The sequence below is a fragment of the Pistacia vera genome, unplaced genomic scaffold (assembly GCF_008641045.1).
Source record: "Pistacia vera cultivar Batoury unplaced genomic scaffold, PisVer_v2 Contig246, whole genome shotgun sequence".
NCBI lineage: Eukaryota > Viridiplantae > Streptophyta > Magnoliopsida > Sapindales > Anacardiaceae > Pistacia > Pistacia vera.
The window spans coordinates 860,964-879,774 of record NW_022196053.1 but is presented as its reverse complement, the minus strand read 5'-3'; the positions used below and the strand labels follow the sequence as shown (position 1 = coordinate 879,774).

The 18,811-nt window shown below is 31.4% G+C and overlaps 1 protein-coding gene across 2 annotated transcripts; it reads right to left on the bottom strand.

Moving 5' to 3' along the window:
• Positions 1-738: 738 nt before the first annotated feature.
• Positions 739-6,464, bottom strand: LOC116131925 (ankyrin repeat protein SKIP35-like). 2 transcript variants are annotated; one of them, XM_031417593.1, is made up of 4 exons: positions 6,408-6,464; positions 5,031-6,132; positions 2,580-3,012; positions 739-1,853 (listed from the first exon to the last, which is right to left on the bottom strand). In XM_031417593.1, exons 2-4 carry the CDS (start codon positions 5,642-5,644, stop codon positions 1,047-1,049), a joined length of 1,854 nt encoding a protein of 617 aa, XP_031273453.1. In that variant the 5' UTR covers positions 5,645-6,132; positions 6,408-6,464; the 3' UTR covers positions 739-1,046. The 2 variants fall into 2 exon arrangements, with proteins under 2 accessions (XP_031273453.1, XP_031273451.1); XM_031417591.1 differs by having other exon boundaries at positions 6,348-6,451.
• Between the last annotated feature and the right edge of the window lie 12,347 nt (positions 6,465-18,811).

Below are 18,811 nucleotides of genomic sequence, written 5' to 3'. Positions count from 1 at the left end.
TTGCATCATTGTTGACCAAACATGGACATTAAAATAATGGAAAAAGGGTTGATCTTCATCTGCCTAAAATGGTGGAAACTTTTGCAGAAAAGGAAGGAAACCATTTTAATAATAATAACCATCCAATTGAAGAAGAAGATGATGAGATAATGAGATGATATCTTTTCTCCCACTCTCACCAAACGGACCCAAATCCAATGTAGGCAACGTTTCCAAAAAGCAAATTTTTTATTCCTCACATTTTATACTCACCATTAATGCAGAATAATTTTACAGATCTTTTAGACCATAGCATTGGTCACATTCATTTCATTTCATTTCATATCATATATCTCCCCATTTGGCTGCGGTCAAACACCATGTGAACATCATTTATTTTAGGCAAAGAATACTCTTTTAAAGAGGAAGATGACCAAATTTGTCTATTCAAAATCGACACAGAAGAATATATGCCAACCCAGTCGGCCACAGTAAAACTACATATGGCTTACAGGGCAAAAGGCCTTTTTTTTTCAAATTCAACTTTTGCAAGCAAAGCATAGATAAGAGAAGCTTGGAAAGTTTGATTTGTCTCTGACTTTGTGGCCACTTTTCTTCAAGTAAACATTTATAACATGCTAAAATGAATCACCCCATTGCATGTGGACGGTCAGATCATGGTACAGTTAACCACTTGAACCGGGAGATCTAGTCAATTTTCTCACAAAAGATTGAAAAATGAGCAATGAACACAAGAGGTTACAATATACATTCCCATCATATATTAACTCTTGTGATAATAATTACTCTCTGACTTACATATAACAAGGTCAAAATGCAAAGCCATTAAGAGAGAACATAGTATGGTATAGCCAAAAAAAACCCAGGAGACTACAGAGAGAACCAAGATTTTATGCCAACCACATGATGGTAGGAAAATTTGACAAACCTTAAAAGCTTCGTCACCTTAACCACAGGTAATATGTAAATTATTATTATCTATGACACATGAGATATGGAGGTAAAAAGAGAAGCGAAAATGTGAAATATCCAACGGTTAATTTTTGCTAACCAGTGAAGGGAGCGTGGACCAAAAATGGAGGGAGGTGATGTTCCAAAACTGCCAAGAGCTCTTTGCCCTGGCTCACCTCTCCCAACACCCCACCTCCAAGCCTTTTCACGGCTTCAACAAGTTGACCCCTTAACCTTTGTGATAGCAAGCGACCACCTACCTTAATACACTCCCTATACAGCGGCAGGTAGGCAATTGCCACCCTCAGAGGACCTGGCAGATCCCTTAGGCAAATAGGAGATCCACCCCACTTCAAAATCCTAACTAGATTCATGTAATGCTCTTGCCCTTGATTTAATCCGTCCAAGAAAGCTGCCTCAGACCAATGCTCCCGAAGAAAAGCTTTCAGGTCAGGGGCAACAGCCTCGTCATCAGACCTAGCAATGCTGTCTGCAACTGCGTATGTAGCAGCTGGGTCACTTAAGAAATCAGAATGGAGCAGGAATGCCACACCATCAAGAGAGCCACCACTTCTTTCACCTGCAGCCTTGAGAATCTCAATGCTGAGAGCTGCAAGAACATGCTGAGGGACGTGGGGGAGCAGATAGGCAGCAACTTCAACTTGGCTGCTGGAAGTGGCAGCTGTAAGGGCAAGGCACAGATCCATATCACGGCAACCCCTTTTCACAAACCATTGGACAACCTGCATACAACCTCTCTCAGCAGCTCTCATCAAAGGGCCCAAGAAAGCCACAGCATTACCCTCTTCTACTAGACACTCCATCGTGCCAATCTTGCCATAGTGTGAAGCAAAACCCAGGGCCAGATCAACATCAACATCCAAACTGTTCCTTTGGGCAATCTGAAAGATAAATCCCACAAAGCAAGAAGAATGATTAATAAAATATTACCCAAGCAAGCTGTGAAGCATGACAAATCTTCTGATCACAGTTACATACTATTGAGCATGTCTTATTAGAATAGCACTTTCTCTGCTTAAGGTTTCTGAATCTTATACATAAGAGAAAGGAGTACATGATTTAACCAATGATTAAAGTTACCACTAAATTTTAGGACACGACTGGTTTCTCCAGGTACCATGCAGAAATCAAACAGAAGTATATTAATTGTTCCTATATAAATCACACTTATATCTTTTACGCTCCTTTCACTTCAGGTTATAGACACACTTAAGGGGTAACCAAGTAACTAAAATTTATTATCAAACAAATAGAGATCTTACACACCTTCCCAACCTATGCTAATAATTAAATCTCATATATATGCAAAGAATATGGCATACTATTAACCCTCTTAAGTACTTTTATACAATTAAACAACAGCTTTCTTTCTGAAGCCTTCACTACAACCAAGAAAAGGAGAATATTCACACCTCCAAAACTCATATCCTTTCTCCTTTTCAATGTCTTGCTAAAGTCTGAAGATCTTTTTCCCATGAAGACTAAAGTTTTTTTACCTTTTTCATAAGCAATTCTTTCCTAGGAAACACCAAAAACTTGGACTTTGCAAGATTGCCTTCAGGAAAGTTGACAGTTTGAGATTAAGGGAGTGCATATAAATGACTTACCTGCAACAAAATACGCACGAGTTCTGTACTCCCAAATCGAGAGGCTTCAAGGAAACACTGGTTAACATTGTCGGCACCACCTTCCACCAACAGACCCAGCAATCCTTGGATCACAGTAGCTGATATCCCAGATGCCCAACCAGGGTCAAAAGAGCTAGAGAAAAGAGTAAGGGGAAAGCAAGCTGCATCAAAAGCCTCTGTGAAATCTTTCCCTGTTAGCTGATTGCCTGACAGATCTAGAAATGTCTTGAATGCAGATAGCTGGAGTTGGATCTCAACAGCAGTGCAGTGACTCACTCTGTCCCGACTCCCATGGCAGCGAGAATGGAAGCCTATACATCTCAGAGCCCATTCAGTAAACTTTTGAACCTTAGCACCAGCTTCTGCCTTCAAGACCTCGTCCCCATTGCACTCCTGGAGACGCTCATGCAGCCTGACAGGAAGCAAATAAGAAATAACAGAAAGTTAACATGATGCAAAAATCCAGTATAACAATCAGCATGCAAGCGGTAAAAACTTTGTTTTGCTTTCTTCTAACAGGTTTCTAAGGTAACACGAATTTTTGCAATTTCATTTGTGCAATTTATAGATAAAGTTATTTTTCTACTAGAGAACCTTTCCAAAAGTAAAGTAAGCGCTAACTTGTAGGAATAATGTAATGAACGTCTACTAATAATGTTTACATAAACAAGAAAAGATTTGCAGAAAGCATGTCAACAGGAATGAAATCACAAATGCTAAAACTTTAACCCACATCTGAGAGAAATCAAGAAACCCTATCATTCATGTTTGCTGCATCTAGAGAATCTCAAACCATAAAAAGGGAACAAATAACAATTGCAGAAAAACAGACACAGAAGTAGCAACCACATGTTACCTCTGGTAAAGCAACCAAGGCTTTCGTTGCTAGTTTCCCTATTCTTTTATTTTACTGACAGAAATTTTCAATTGTTTGGGATCTCAGATGAAGTGTGATCATGACAGCCTTGCATAATTTTGAAGATAAAATTGTGATCAGTCCAAAATCAAATCAATTGTTGATTTTGATTTTATTAATTTTGATGGCTCTGAGCTTGCCTGGTGAAATTGTAAGCTGGTTCAAGTGTACAATTTTCTATGAACTTTGAAGAGACTATAATTGTTTTCTTAGATTTTGTTCAAACTCAGCATTTAGAAAAGCTAGTTGTCAGAAGAGGAATAGTTAAAAAGTTTAGAAGTACCTGTGTAATCTATTTTTTCTTCTACTGTGAAAACTAATATATTATTATGAGCCATCTGGTTTACAATTCAGGCACCCATTTTTCCTTTTCATCTCTTGCTTCTCCCTTCGTTGCAATCTTAATTATTTGCATATTCTTTCAACGAAATTGCAAACAGACGTTTTTCTTTCGATTTCTAAATCCCCAATCCTCATCCTATCAATCCCTGGACATTATCCCATCCCACCACCTCTCCTCCTGCAAGAAAGCCTAAAACTCAATGATACCAAAGCTGACTGGAATAATCTTGACTCCAAAAGACAACATTTCATATACTTCTTGAAGAACATTAGAAAGAAATATAAGTACTCCTATAATTACACTGACTAAATACTGAACTGTGTAAGTGGAAGTTCTTTTACTTTTTATTGAAAAAATTGGCTCTTCCGGTTTTCTTTGCTTCCTTAGTTGTAATAAGAATTCAAGGCTACACACTCTTCAAATTCAATTTGACATTTATCAGTTGTTTCTTAGTTATCTTCAACTTGAACTTCTTGGATCGATAAAGATGCAACGATCAGTTAACTTTAGCCTCTGATAATTGGCAAAAATAATAACTCTTTATGTATATTAAAGGGAATTCTGTATGCAGATAATTTTATAGAATGTATACAACTATAAAAATCAAATTTTGATTAACTACAAGCAGCACAGAGAAACTGCTACCTGAAACCACACTCATATACAGAGGAAAGGGAGTGCACTTCATCATGACACAGGAAAAAAAATGTTTCAGATACAAGAATTGCAATCCCTTCTTTTAATCAAAATATAGGCAATACATTGATGCCTATGCTGTTTATAATTTTTGAAATGCACAAAGAGACTAAGGTAAACAAATATTCACATGTCATTACTACAATCTACTAAAACTAATTATTCATGCACAAAATGTCTCACAGCTACTAGAAAAACATGCTTAACTGAAGAAATGAATTAACGACGAACAAAAATGAACTATAGAGAGTTCTGAATTCTCAAAATTCTGAGAATGCATATACATATATTATCTATAGTACTCTACTGAGAATAGACTAAACATTGCCACTAAGAGATAAGAAATTCTTTCAAACCAAACATAAGAATAGAATTAGAAACAGCAGACCAAGTCAACATAAGAGCTAAAAGAGGGAACCAAATATTGCACGATTATCTTCAAAACTAACCACTAAAAAAACATGAGCTTGATTACCTCTGGGCCATCACAGTTACTGTGTCAGCAAGACTCATTGTTCTGCTCTGGCAAGCGGAAACACATGAAGCAAGAAATGAAGTTCTGAGGGCAGCTCTTGTGAAGTCATAAGCACCATGGGAAATTATGCTCTTAATCAATCCTGTTACCCCATGAAGCTCCTGCTCTGAGCTCAAAAACCAAATAGAGTCCAGCGTAATACACAACGCATCATTCAGGGTTTGTGGATCTGCCAATGATATTAGACTCTCTGAGAGCTCCCAATCATGGGAACTCATTGCACGCTGAAACAACTGGCCTAACTCAATCCTGTCTTGTTTACTGAGTCTCTTTTCATGCCCCGGTTTGTCTTTAGAAAGCTCGGAATCTGCCGGAATCACCCTCTTCAATTTCAGATTCTTTGCAAGACAACTACAAGCACTAGATATTCTTGAATCTTTACTAATAAGAGATGGCTCTGTAGGAAACACCATGTTACTTCCCTCACCTTCCTCAGATGCAAAACCATGATTGTCATTCATTTCCATTTCAGCACATGACGGTTCTTCACGATTAAACACATCCTCCAAATACACATTCTCACTCCTTGGTACAAAAACTCTCTCCTTCACCATTTTTAACCAATGAAAAACCACACCAGTTCTCCAAAATCAAAAAAGCTCTAATCAAACAAGCATTCAATCCTCTCAAACAAACAAATCCAAGCACCTCACCTTGTTAATTCTTCCAACATACACCTTCCCCCAAAATCCTATTCCATCAAAGCAAATGTCTATCGTCTAAAAATCCGACAACCTTATCATCTTATATCTTCTCTCCAACAAACAGACATAAAAACCCCCTAAAAATATTATACTACTTATACAACCAATATATTATCTAGCGCTTCCGAAAAGATCTAAAATTTACACTAAAGAAGCATCAAAACAATCAAAACAAACCAACCCATATAAGAATACGAAATCTACAATGAAATGAGCACACAACTCAAACCCATCAACTTAAATTAAAAAAAAAAAAAAGAAAAAAAAAAACCCTAGAAACCCTGTTCTGTTATTCATAAAATCCAGTGTGGCTTTTCTTCAAAGATCCAAAACCAATCCTGCAAAAACAAAACCAAAAAAAAGAAAACCAATTTGCATCAACACATAAACACGTAAACCCAAAAACAGAATCCCAAAAATCACGAGATATAAAGCTACCCAAAGGTCCTGTCTGAAAAGCCAAAAAAATTAAAAAATTGGAAACAAAAAAATTCCAAAAAGTAATATACCAAAAATAAAAGAAGAAGAAGAAGAAGGAGAAGCAGCAGCTAACCTGATTGAGAGATTGAAAAGGAGAGAGAAATGAAACTAAGAAAGAGAGAGAGAAACTCACTCTGTTTAGGGGTGGTTTTTGAGAGGAGAGAATTTTAGATACCAAAATAGATGTATTCTTTCTTTTTTTTAATTTAGTTTTTTATTTATGAAGCTAAATTATTTTATATATTTATTATTTTATTTCTAATTATTAATATTTTTTCTCCAAAATTGAACAGTAAAGTGTAGGAAATTGAAAATTATTTAATTAAAATTAATTGATAGAATATTTTGATTAAAATTAAATAAAGGAAAATCAAAGGGAGAGAGAAAAAGAGTGGGTCATGAAAATGAGAGTCACAAAAAAAGAAGAGGTCATGAAAGGAGGACCCAACCATGCATACACTCCCACTACAATCATTACACATATTCTTCAATCTCCACCCTCTTCTCTTTTGTCTTCTTCTTCTTCTTCTTCTTCTTACTTTATTTTAATTACCACATGTACTTTGTTTTATTTTTTATGTGTAAAATCCTCTCACTCTTTGCCTTTGCTCTTCCCAAATGGGGTTTGCATTTACCATTTTCATCCCCTTTTTCTTTGTGTCTACTTAAGCCCCCCTTCAACACTATAAGCAATGCAATTTTGTGTCAACCTTTGTGGGCTCTTTCACCAAAAGGATTGTGTTTGCATGTTTTGGTCATGTCAAAAAGTTAAAGGGTTCTGAGTTTTGGAAAGTGAAAACTTACTTGCATCGACGGATACATGTACAATATGTTGACTATAACGCATTTGTATTTCAGAAAGTTAAGGATGGTGACTTTAGGAGAATACGTATAACGAATGTAGATACAACTAGTCACTGAAGGCATATGTGTATTCATGTGTGTTGATATAATGCGTTTTGATAAGCTGATTATATATACATTTGTTACACAAAAGGTTTTCTCTAAGTTTATGGTTATATTTGCATGTTTTCGCCATGCTAAAAGTAAAGAGTTGCGAATTTTGGATAAAAATATTAATGTAAAACAAAACACATACAACCAGTCAATGAGGAGCACATGTATGTCAAAATGTTAAAAGTAATGAGTTTATGTGAAACATTTTGTACAAAGCATGTACATACAACTAGCTAACGAGAGCACATGTGTATGCCACGCGCATTGATGTGGTATACTCTCATCGTTTAGTTGTATGTGTAGTCATTATACTTAACGTATTCTCTAAGTTTAGGGTTGATGTCGAAGTTTTGGAAAATAAGAATTTGTTACCATAAATGGATATATAGGTGGGTTTTTAAGGTATATTAATAACCATTAATTATAGTCTAATATTTTCATTCTTTTTAAGTGTACTTTAGGCCATGAACCATATTAAGCTATACATTTTTGCAGTCAACCTTCGGGGGCTTTTGCACAAAAAGGGTTATATTTGCATGTTTTTGCCATGTTAAAAGTTTAAAAGACTGTGAGATTAGGAAAAAGATTTATATACAATAGATACACATACAATCAATCAATAAGAGTAAGTCTATATGGTACTTGTGTCAACATAATGCACTCTCATTGACCGATTGTATGTACATTCTTTACACAGAATATTCTTTTAGTTTAGGGTGGACATATGGGGTTTTGGAAAATATAGACTTGCTACTATAAATTGATATATTTAATGTGGGATTTTGTAAGCTATTGATAGGAATAAAATAGTGTTATTAATAACTATTGATTTGAGTCTAATTACTTTAGACCTTGATTCTATGTACATTAACATATTAAGCCATGCATTTTTCTGTCAACATTTGTGGGTTTTGCACCAACAAGGTTATAATCTTATGGCTATGGTAAAAGTTGAGGGTGTAACTGTGTAAGGTTTTGGAATATGTGTTTGTTGCCATGCATTAATACATTTTTTTTTTTTTTTTTTGTTTTAGGTTATTGATATGAAAGAAATAGTTTTATTAATAACCGTTGATTATGGTCTACTCTATTTTACGTCGCAAAATTGTTGTACCCGTAAAAATACTTTTGACACGTTGACTAAACGTGTATTAGTAACTCTTTGAACAAGTCAATAATTAAGGAAGAATAAATTTGATTTTGAATGATTTTTTTTTTTTTTTTAAACAAATCCCTAAATTGGTGTTTTATGTTGTTTTGACAGCAAATATGTATCATTTTCAACTAAGTTCCTGGTTAGTATCGTTGTTGACATATAAAAAAAGGCTTAATATCCCTTGTGTCCCTTAAGGTATGGGTTTCAGTCGCTCACACCTCCAAAGGTATCAATAACTATCTCCCACCTCCCTTCACATTTCAAAAATTGTCACTTACCTCCTTAAAGAGCAATTTGTTAAACAAATTTTATTAGAAATGTTAAAAGACATAAAATGCCTATTTTTAAATAATTAATATTAACGGTAATTTGGATATTTTGAATAGTGTATTAGATGATGTTTTATATCATTTTATGAAGGGAGAAAATCAAAATAAACACATATGTTCATAAAAAACAATTAAAAAGGGACACAAATTTATTAAAAGACAAAAATAGGACAATTAACGGTATAGGCCGTTTAACTGTACTTCATAGAGGGTATAAACGTAAATCTATTTTATTAATTTATTACATAATGTCAAAGTCAAAAGAGATTAAAAAATATAAATAACCATTGAGAGATAAACATGTGTCAAATGCCCAAACACATAAGGACAGAACAAAAAAGGTAAAAATAAAAAAATCAAGTATTTGCATAATTTTTTTTTTCCATGTTCTTGGGTTAAAAATGATTTTTTTTTTTTTTTTTGCTTTCATAATAAAATATTAATTATATGATAATAATAAAATATAAAATCTCAAAATCAATATAGAAGAGATTATACTAATTATACAATGTCTTACTAAAAAGAAAATAAAGAGCCATTTGACATGCTAGAGCCTAGAATACAAATCAAAGTAAAATCAATTTATTTAAAAAGATTTTAATTTTATTTTTTGAAATTTTATTATTTTGTATTTTGAAACCATGTCATAATAATCAATATCATAGAAAATAATTAATGAAAGTATAATTTACTTTTCTCATATTGTTACTGATTTTTTTGTTAAATTAAACGGTGTTATATAGTTAAATGTCATTTTTTTCTTTTTTTTGAAAACTTGTGTCCTTTTTTAATTGTTTTAGTAAATATGTATTCTCTTTTTAATTTTTTTCGTTTTATGAATATATCATTAAAATTTATCTCCATCCTTCCCTTCTAATGAGGGAATAAAGAAAAATCCTTTTTAAAAATAATTTATTTTTAATCTAACCCTTGAGATATTATCTAGTATTATATTATGTGAATGATTACTACTTTCTATCAACATAAATTATATACATGCACTGAAACTATGCTCTTTATTTCACTTTCAAATTGAACCATTTTTATTCATTAATAAATTAAAAATAAATAATTAAATAAACAAAGGGCAAAACCGTCTTCAAAGAATATATATTATGAATTATTGGTGGTGGTGTCATTAGTTGAATTAGATTCATTATAAGGTGAGACCAAATCAATAGGCCCAATAAATAATTTCATGTGATTAGGTGGGTTTGTCCAAAGCAATGGGAACTACTCAATCCTTTGTATTTTACTTATAATTTCACTAAAAATTAAATGAGGTCAGAGGCCAACATCATATATTAATTTAACAATTACTTTTTTCAACTCCCTTCATTGTCAAAAATTAGACTCCATAATTGCAAAAGTTCAATACTTTTGTCTTAAACAAAAGCTTTTCTAGGAAGATTTAAGAAGAAAAATTTGAATTCATATTGGTTGTGGATTGAGAATGGGAATTAAATTTTATAATATATGAACTTCTGTTATTTCTCGTGAAGTTCAATGATATAAACTGAGAATTAGTCGTAACTCTGAATCATACTTTAGGAGATCTGGTTCATTCCAAATCAAATAATTCAGAACGTTAAAGCGAAAGGGTTTGCTTTGATTGTTAAGATTAGAAGTTGACCGAAAGAATTATGTTCTTAGAATAACAAATCAATGAATACATTTTACGTATATATTCTTTTGAAAAACTAATACTTGTATTGTTTATTAATATAGACGATAAAGAGACAAAATTTCATACGTGACATGAATGTATTGATTCATTGTTTCGATTACACAATATTTTTCATTTTTTCATATAATGTATAGAACTTGAAACTAAGTAATGCATTGAGTAATAACAAACAACATAGTCAGAAAATATACAACATTAAACATGAAACTATATGATTCATTGAATAAACTATATTATATATCACAAAAGATGTTACAAAAAATTGAGATGGAAATTTATGAGAGTAATTTCAAGTACTGGAATGTTATAAATGAAGTTTTTATTTCATTTATTGATTTTTGTTTTCAGGTTTTATGGAATTGATCAATTGGCAGATAGAATTTCAACTCTATGCTGTTAATTTGGGTTTAGAATTGGCCTAATTTCATGGGCTTTTGGCTCAATATTGTTGGGCCAAATACAGCCCATTTGAATAAATAAAATGGTTAACTTAGCCCAAGACCAAGGCCCATTTGATGAAAATTATAAAAACTAGGGATAATTTTATAAACTAATTATCTACAAATATAAAATAATAAATATAATTTATTAATACTTTAAAATTTAGATTCCATTTAAAATTTCAAAGAAGAGAAAAAATCCAAATAAAAATGGAAAGTAGATGGTATATTTCTCTACTTAATTAATGTATCAAATTAAGAAGCTTATAAAAATAGGGTTTAATTAAGTTGCCCTCTTTTACTATATAGTCTCAGAATAATTTCAATCTCATATTTAATTGTCTATGCACTTATTTAGAACTTGAATATGATATATGTTATCACAATAAATTCTGGATAACTCTTGAAATAATCGTATTTTGAGTCATACTCCCACTTAAGTAGACGGAATTATCATATTGGACATCATATTCATTATTAAATAGAAATTCTCGACATACTCGATTATATGCTTGTCTAGTACAACATCAATGGTGTTAACTGTCAAGCACTCGTCTAGTACATCTAGTGAAACAAGCACTATTTATTGTATGCATTTTTCTATCAAGTTTTGTGGGCTTTTGCACCAAGAAGGTTTTGGAAATATGGTTTGTTGCCATGCATTAATACATGGGTCAAATTATTATTATTATTATTATTATCATTTTTGGTTATTGATAAGAATAAAATAGTTTTACTGATAACCAGTTGACTATGGTTTACTCTATTTCAAAATTGTTGTATTCGTAAAATCACTTTTGACCCTTTGACTATATGTGTGTCGGTAATTCTTTGAACGAGTTAGTTAGTAATTAAGGAAGAATAAATTTAATTTTTAATGGTCTATTATTTTGTTTACTTTTTAAAACAAATCCCTAAATTGTTGTTTTACTTGTTTTGACATCAAATAAATATTGAAAGTTTTAAACTCTTATTATGTTGATTAAACCTTATGCAGAATTAAGATTACTTATTCACGTTATGCTTAATGAGTTGTTAAACTAATGATTAAACATATAAACCATTTATGACATAAAATAAAGCACACAACTCAATTTTACATGGTTCGGCAACAAGCCTACATCCATGGGACCAAGTCCAGAAGAAGCTAATTCATTATGAAATAATTATGTGTTCAATTACAAAGATAAAAATAATTATCAGTTGTAAAAACGCCCTGTTTGGACAATACTTTAATCTTCCCTCTTTGGTTGAATCTCAAACCTTCATAGTCTAGCTTTTCCTTCACGGGACCACCAGGTTGCACTTGAGCTCCTCTCAAGTTTCAACAATGACGAATTACTTCGGCAGTAGCAGCTCGAACACATCCAGATCTCAACACAGAACAGCGTTCCAGAATCAACTCATACAAGCAAGAGATAAAACACGGTAATTCAAAGTCTACCAAAGCATATTGAAAACCTACAAAAACTAAACAACCTCAAAGAAAAATATTTAAAGAATAATGGAGGTAAATAATATGGCTTCTTAAAAAGTTAAGATAATAAAAGGACAATATATATACATGTGACAACAAGAAAGAATCCTTTTTTATTTGCCTTCTTAGAAAAAGATTCCTAAATTCATAATCTCCTTTTAAGAAAATGATTCTTGAGATCATAGACTCCTTTATAGGAAATGATTCTTTAATCTATAATCTCCTTATAAGAAAAGACTTCCTGAAGAAGATTATTTTTAGAATAAAACTTTTCCCGTTTAACAATTAATATCAACATAAAATCTTTTATAAACAGGAACACAATTTAATTACGATAGATATTCAAAACAACTTTAATTAAAAATAAATCTATTGGATGTGTTGTGATCATTGCGATTCTGTTGTGAACACCTTTAAATTGAATCTAAATAAATTGTGCACTAATTCGTATAAATAAGTTAACAAAACAAAATACTTACAAATATCATTTTCAACTAAGGTTTTGGTTAGTATCGATATTGGCTTATAAAAACATGGGTTCATATCCCTAGTGTCCCCTGAGGTTTGGGACTTAGTTTCTCACACCTCCGAAGGTGTGAGAAATTATCTTTCACCTCCCCTCACGTTTCAAAACTTGTCACTCCTTAAAAGTATTCATACATGAAATTGATATATTGATTTATTGTATCGGTTACACAAGTATTTTTTATTTTTACATATAGTTTACAAAATTTGTAACACAAAATTCATTAAAAAGTGCATCGAATGGTATCTAGTGACATTGTCAGAAAATATACACTATTAAACATAAAACTTGTAACTTATAACGTATTATTTAACAAGTCTAATAATATTGTTAGGTAGAACAATTTATACTATTTGGTTCATTGAATAAACTATATTATATATCACAAAATAATGTTACAGATTGAGATGGAAATTTATGAGAGTAAATTCAAGTACTGGAACTACAATTTGTCAGACACAAATTAAGTTAATAAGTGTAGAATCTTCTTCTTTGTTATAAAGGAAGTTGTTGTAGATAAAAATGAAGTTTTTATTTCATTTATTTATTTTTGTTTTCATGTTTAAAAGAATTGATTAAAGATGAATATTAAGAACACTCTCTTTCTTACTTTCTCACTCACCGTGTGACGTGTACAAAAAGATAAAGAAAATAAAAAAGTGAGCATTTCTTGCTCTATCTTTTTTGTCATTTGTACATGTGCCAAATGGTGGATGAGAGAGTCAGAAAGTGAGTGTTCCTAGCAATCGGCTATGCATTTGTGTCATTGAATTTGAGTTGTAAAATATTATTTCAATACAATAAGCTGACTCCAACGGGATTTAAGCATGATCCTGACAAAATAAATATCAGGATGTCTCTAAGTAATTGAAAAATCTTGGGCTGTGTTTGTTTTATTATTTTAAATAGTATTTTTGAAAAAATTGAGTTCGATTGTTATTACAAGGATATAATTTAAAAATTAATAAAAATACCCCATAGGTTTGTTAATTTAGCTAAACACCTTTTATAATAAAATATTAAAAATTAACAAAAACATACCCACCCACCAATTAAATGTCGGCAGCTGGCCATCACTGCCGAAGGGTGGCCGAAAGTCGTCGTAATGACGCATAACCGGTTGGATTTGGCCGATTGTGCGCCGTTACGATGACTTCCGACCACCCTCCGATGGTGGTGGCCATTTGCCTGTATTTAATGGGTGGGTGGACGTGTTTTTGTTAATTTTTAATGTTTTATTGTATGAGGTGTTTAGCTAAATAGTTAATATAGACGATAAAGAGACAAAATTTCATACGTGACATGAATGTATTGATTCATTGTTTCGATTACACAATATTTTCGATTTTTTCATATAATGTATGAAACTTGAAACAGGAAACACATTAAGTAATGCATTGAGTAATAACAAACAACATAGTCAGAAAATATACAACATTAAACATGAAACTATATGATTCATTGAATAAACTATATTATATATCACAAAAGATGTTACAAAAAATTGAGATGGAAATTTATGAGAGTAATTTCAAGTACTGGAATGTTATAAATGAAGTTTTTATTTCATTTATTGATTTTGTTTTCAGGTTTTATGGAATTGATCAATTGGCAGATAGAATTTAAACTCTATGCTGTTAGTTTGGGTTTAGAATTGGCCTAATTTCATGGGCTTTTGTCTCAATATTGTTGGGCCAAATACAGCCCATTTGAATAAATAAAATGGTTAACTTAGCCCAAGACCAAGGCCCATTTGATGAAAATTATAAAAACTAGGGATAATTTTATAAACTAATCATCTACAAATATAAAATAATAAATATAATTTGTTAATACTTTAAAATTTAGATTCCATTTAAAATTACAAAGAAGAGAAAAAATGCAAATAAAAATGGAAAGTAGATGGTATATTTCTCTACTTAATTGATGTTAATCAAATTAAGAAGCTTATAAAATAGGGCTTAATTAAGTTGCCCTCTTTTACTATATAGTCTCAGAATAATTTCAATCTCATATTTAATTGTCTATGCACTTTATTTTATCACAAAATTGTTGTATCCGTAAAATAACTTTTGACCCTTTGACTAAACGTGTGTTGGTAATTCTAGTAACATTGTCAGGAAATATACACCATTAAACATAAAACTTGTAACTTATAACGTATTATTTAACAAGTCTAGCAATATTTTTAGGTAGAACAATTTATACTATTTGATTCATTGAATAAACTATATTATATATCACGAAATAATGTTACAGATTGAGATGGAAATTTATGAGAGTAATTTCAAGTACTGGAGCTGCAATTTTGTCAGACATAAATTAAGTTAACAAGGGTAGAATCTTCTTCTTTGTTATAAATGAAGTTGTTGCAGATAAAAATGAAGTTTTTATTTCATTTATTTGTTTTTGTTTTCAGGTTTTAAAGAATTGATTAAAGAGAATCATATGAAACGTGTACAAAAAGACAAAAGAAATGAAAAAAGCGATCATTTATTACTTGGCCTTTTGTATACGTGTCAAAAGATGAATGAGAGAGTGAGAAAGAGAGCGTTTCTAGTAATTGTTTTTGTAATATTATATATACGTAGAAATTTTATAGTCAGTACGTCCTGACATAATATTATGAAGACTGCATGTATATCATTGAATTTGAGTTATAAAATATGATTTCAATACAATAAGCTGAATCCAACGGGATTTAAGCATGATCTTGATAAAATAAATTAAATATCACGATGTAAACAACTTACTTGAACTACTTATACTTCTTTAATTGCAACATCATATCCCAATAAGAATTTTTTTGGTGCGTTTGGTTTATTATTTGGATAGGATTTTAGGAATAATATTAGGTAGTTAGATAGGAGAGTATTAGGAGGTAAAATTTAAAAATTTATGAAAAAGCCCATAGGTTTACTAATTTAATTAAACACCCTAATATATAAAATAATAAAAACACTCTCACCATCTGCAGTGCCAGATTCTTGCCACCACCGTCGAAATCTAGTCGAAAAATCGCGTTACGACACAGACCGGTCGGATCTGTGTCGTAACGCATCGTTATGGCCTGCTGTGGCCATGACGGCTGGAAAAGGCCAAAACAACGGTCGAAAAAGGCCAAAACGACGGCCATCTTTGGTTGTGCCGTCGTTTTCGATCAACGATGGTCAACGACGGCCAGATCCGTGGTGGATCTAGTCGAAAAAAGTCAGATCGGTTAACTTCAGGCTATTTTTAGTCGATAAGTAGGCCGTTGTACAAATTCTGGCTATCACCGATGGTGGTTGCCGTAATCTGGCAAGTATGGGTCATGAGGGTGTTTTTACTAATTTTTAAACTTTTTTTTAGGAGATATTTAATGAAATTAATAACCTTATGGGGTCTAAAAGTAATTAAAAAAATAAGATAATATTTTTAGAATAATGTGCCCAATATTATTTAGAGAATAAGGCATAAATAATAAGCCAAAACATGCCCATTCATGTTGTTGAAGATGTCAGAGTAAAAGTAAGTTAAAGTAAGTTATAAATGAAGTTTTTTATTTCATTTGTTTTCTGGTTTTAATGAATTGATCAATTGGCAGATAGAATTTTTAACTCTATGCCATTAATTTGGGTTTAAAAGTGGCCTAATTTCATGGGCTTTTGTCTCAATATTACTAGGCCCAATATAGCCCATTTGGATAAATTAAATGGTTAACTTAGCCCAAGACGAAGGCCCGTTTGATATATATTATAAAAATCAGTGATAATTTTGTAAACTAATTATCTACAAATATAAAATAATAAATATAATTTGTTAATACTTAAAAATTTAGATTCCATTTAAAATTACAAAGAAGAGAAAAATTCCAAATAAAAATGGAAATTAGATGGTATATTACTCTACTTAATTGATGTTAATCAAATTAAGAAGCTTATAAAATTGGGCTTAATTAAGTTACCCTCTTTTACTATATAGTGTAGAATAATTTCAAACTCATATTTAGAATTGTCTATGCACTTATCTAGAACTTGAATATGATATATTTTATTAGTATAAATTATGGGTGACTCTTGAAATAACAATAATGCTATGCTTACTCACGAACTTACTAACCACCTTACTCACCTTTGTTAAAATTACATATGGTACCCGTACTATGCTTATGGTACCCTTACTATATTTTATATTTACCAAGGTTAGTAAGTTTATGAGTAAGTATAACATTATTGCTTGAAATAAATATATTTGAATAGTACTTTCACTTAAATTATCCGAATTATCCCCATTTGGACATTATATTCATCATTAAGTAGAAATTCTCTACATATTCAATTATATGGTTGTCTAGTGCGACATCGGTTGTGTCAAGCACTCGTCTAGTACATCCAATATGCCAAGCACTATTTCTTGTACGTAGTTTTCAATCAACTTTTGTGGGTTTTTGCATCAAAAGGGTTTTGAAAATATGGGTTTGTTGCCATGCATTAACACATGGGTTATTTATTTATTTATTTTTTTAAGGAATTGATAGGAATAAAATAGTTTTATTAATAACAGTTGATTATGGTTTTACTCTATTTTACATAACAAATTTGTTGTATCTGTAAAATTAACTTTGAACCTTTGACTCAACGTGTGTTGGTAATTTTTTGAATGAATTAATTAATAATTAATGGAGAATAAATTTATGTTCTAAGATCTAGTTTTTGTTTTTTTTGTTTCTCACACAAACCCAAATTGAGTGTTTACGTTGTAGACATGAAATAATTTTTTTTTTTTTCAATGATGTCTGTGGTAGTACGTTTTGGTTTAGAAAAACCTGGCTCATATCCTTGTGTCCCTTGAGGTTTGGGATTTAGTTTCTCACACCTCCAAAGGTGTGAGAAATCAAAACTTGTCAATTACCTCCTTAAGACTGCTTAAACCTGACATGATATATTTGATTTATTGTCTTGGTTACACAGTATTTTTTATTTTTACATATAATTTGCAAATTTTGCAACACAAAATGCATTAAAAAGTGCATCGAATAGTATCTAGTAACATTGTCAGAAAATATACATGAAACTTGTAACTTATAACGTATTATATAACAAGTCTAATAATATTGTTAGGTAGACCAATTTATACTATTTGATTCATTGAACAAACTATATTATATATCACAAAAAAATGATACAAATTGAGATGGAAATTTATGAGAGTAATTTCAAGTACTGGAACTGCAATTTTGTCTGACATAAATTAAGTTAATAAGAGTAAAGTCTTCTTCTTTGTTATAAATGAAGTTGTTTTAGAAATAAATGAAGTCTTCTTCTTTATTGCTCTATCTTTTTTTTCATTTGTACATGTGTTAAATGGTGAATGAGAAAGTGACAAAGTGAGTGTTCCAATTGGTTTTGTAATATTATATACACACATAACTAGTCAGGATATCCTGACATAATTTTATGAAGACTATGCATAGGGGTGTAGCGGGTAGAGCTGAAATCAGAACCTATCTAGAACTTATATTGTGCGAGTAGGTTTCGGTTCTATTTTATTAGAATCGATACTGTATGGTTTCGGTTCTGGTTCCTACAAGTTTTAGAATTAGAATCGAAACCTGGGAAAAGAACCTGAAGTGGGTACCCGGCTTGGAACCTGTTTGGAATCTGTTTGTGTTTTGGTTTTGATTGAAATTTTATGTGAATTGTGATGAATTGATTGAATTTAAATGTTGCCTAGAGATTAGAGGATTTGAGTCACATCGGACACAAATGAATGAGTAATCAAAAGTTAAAAACTACTAAATGTAGGTTTTCTTAATTTGTTAGGGATGTATTTATAAATTTTTAAGGTATTTTTGTTATTTTTTAAACTAATAGGGGTAATTATTTTTTACAGGATACCCTGGTAAGGAACCAGAACCTGCATTTCAGGTTCCGGTTCCTTTTTTTGGGAATCTGCATTATGTGGTTCCAATTTCGGTTTCTTC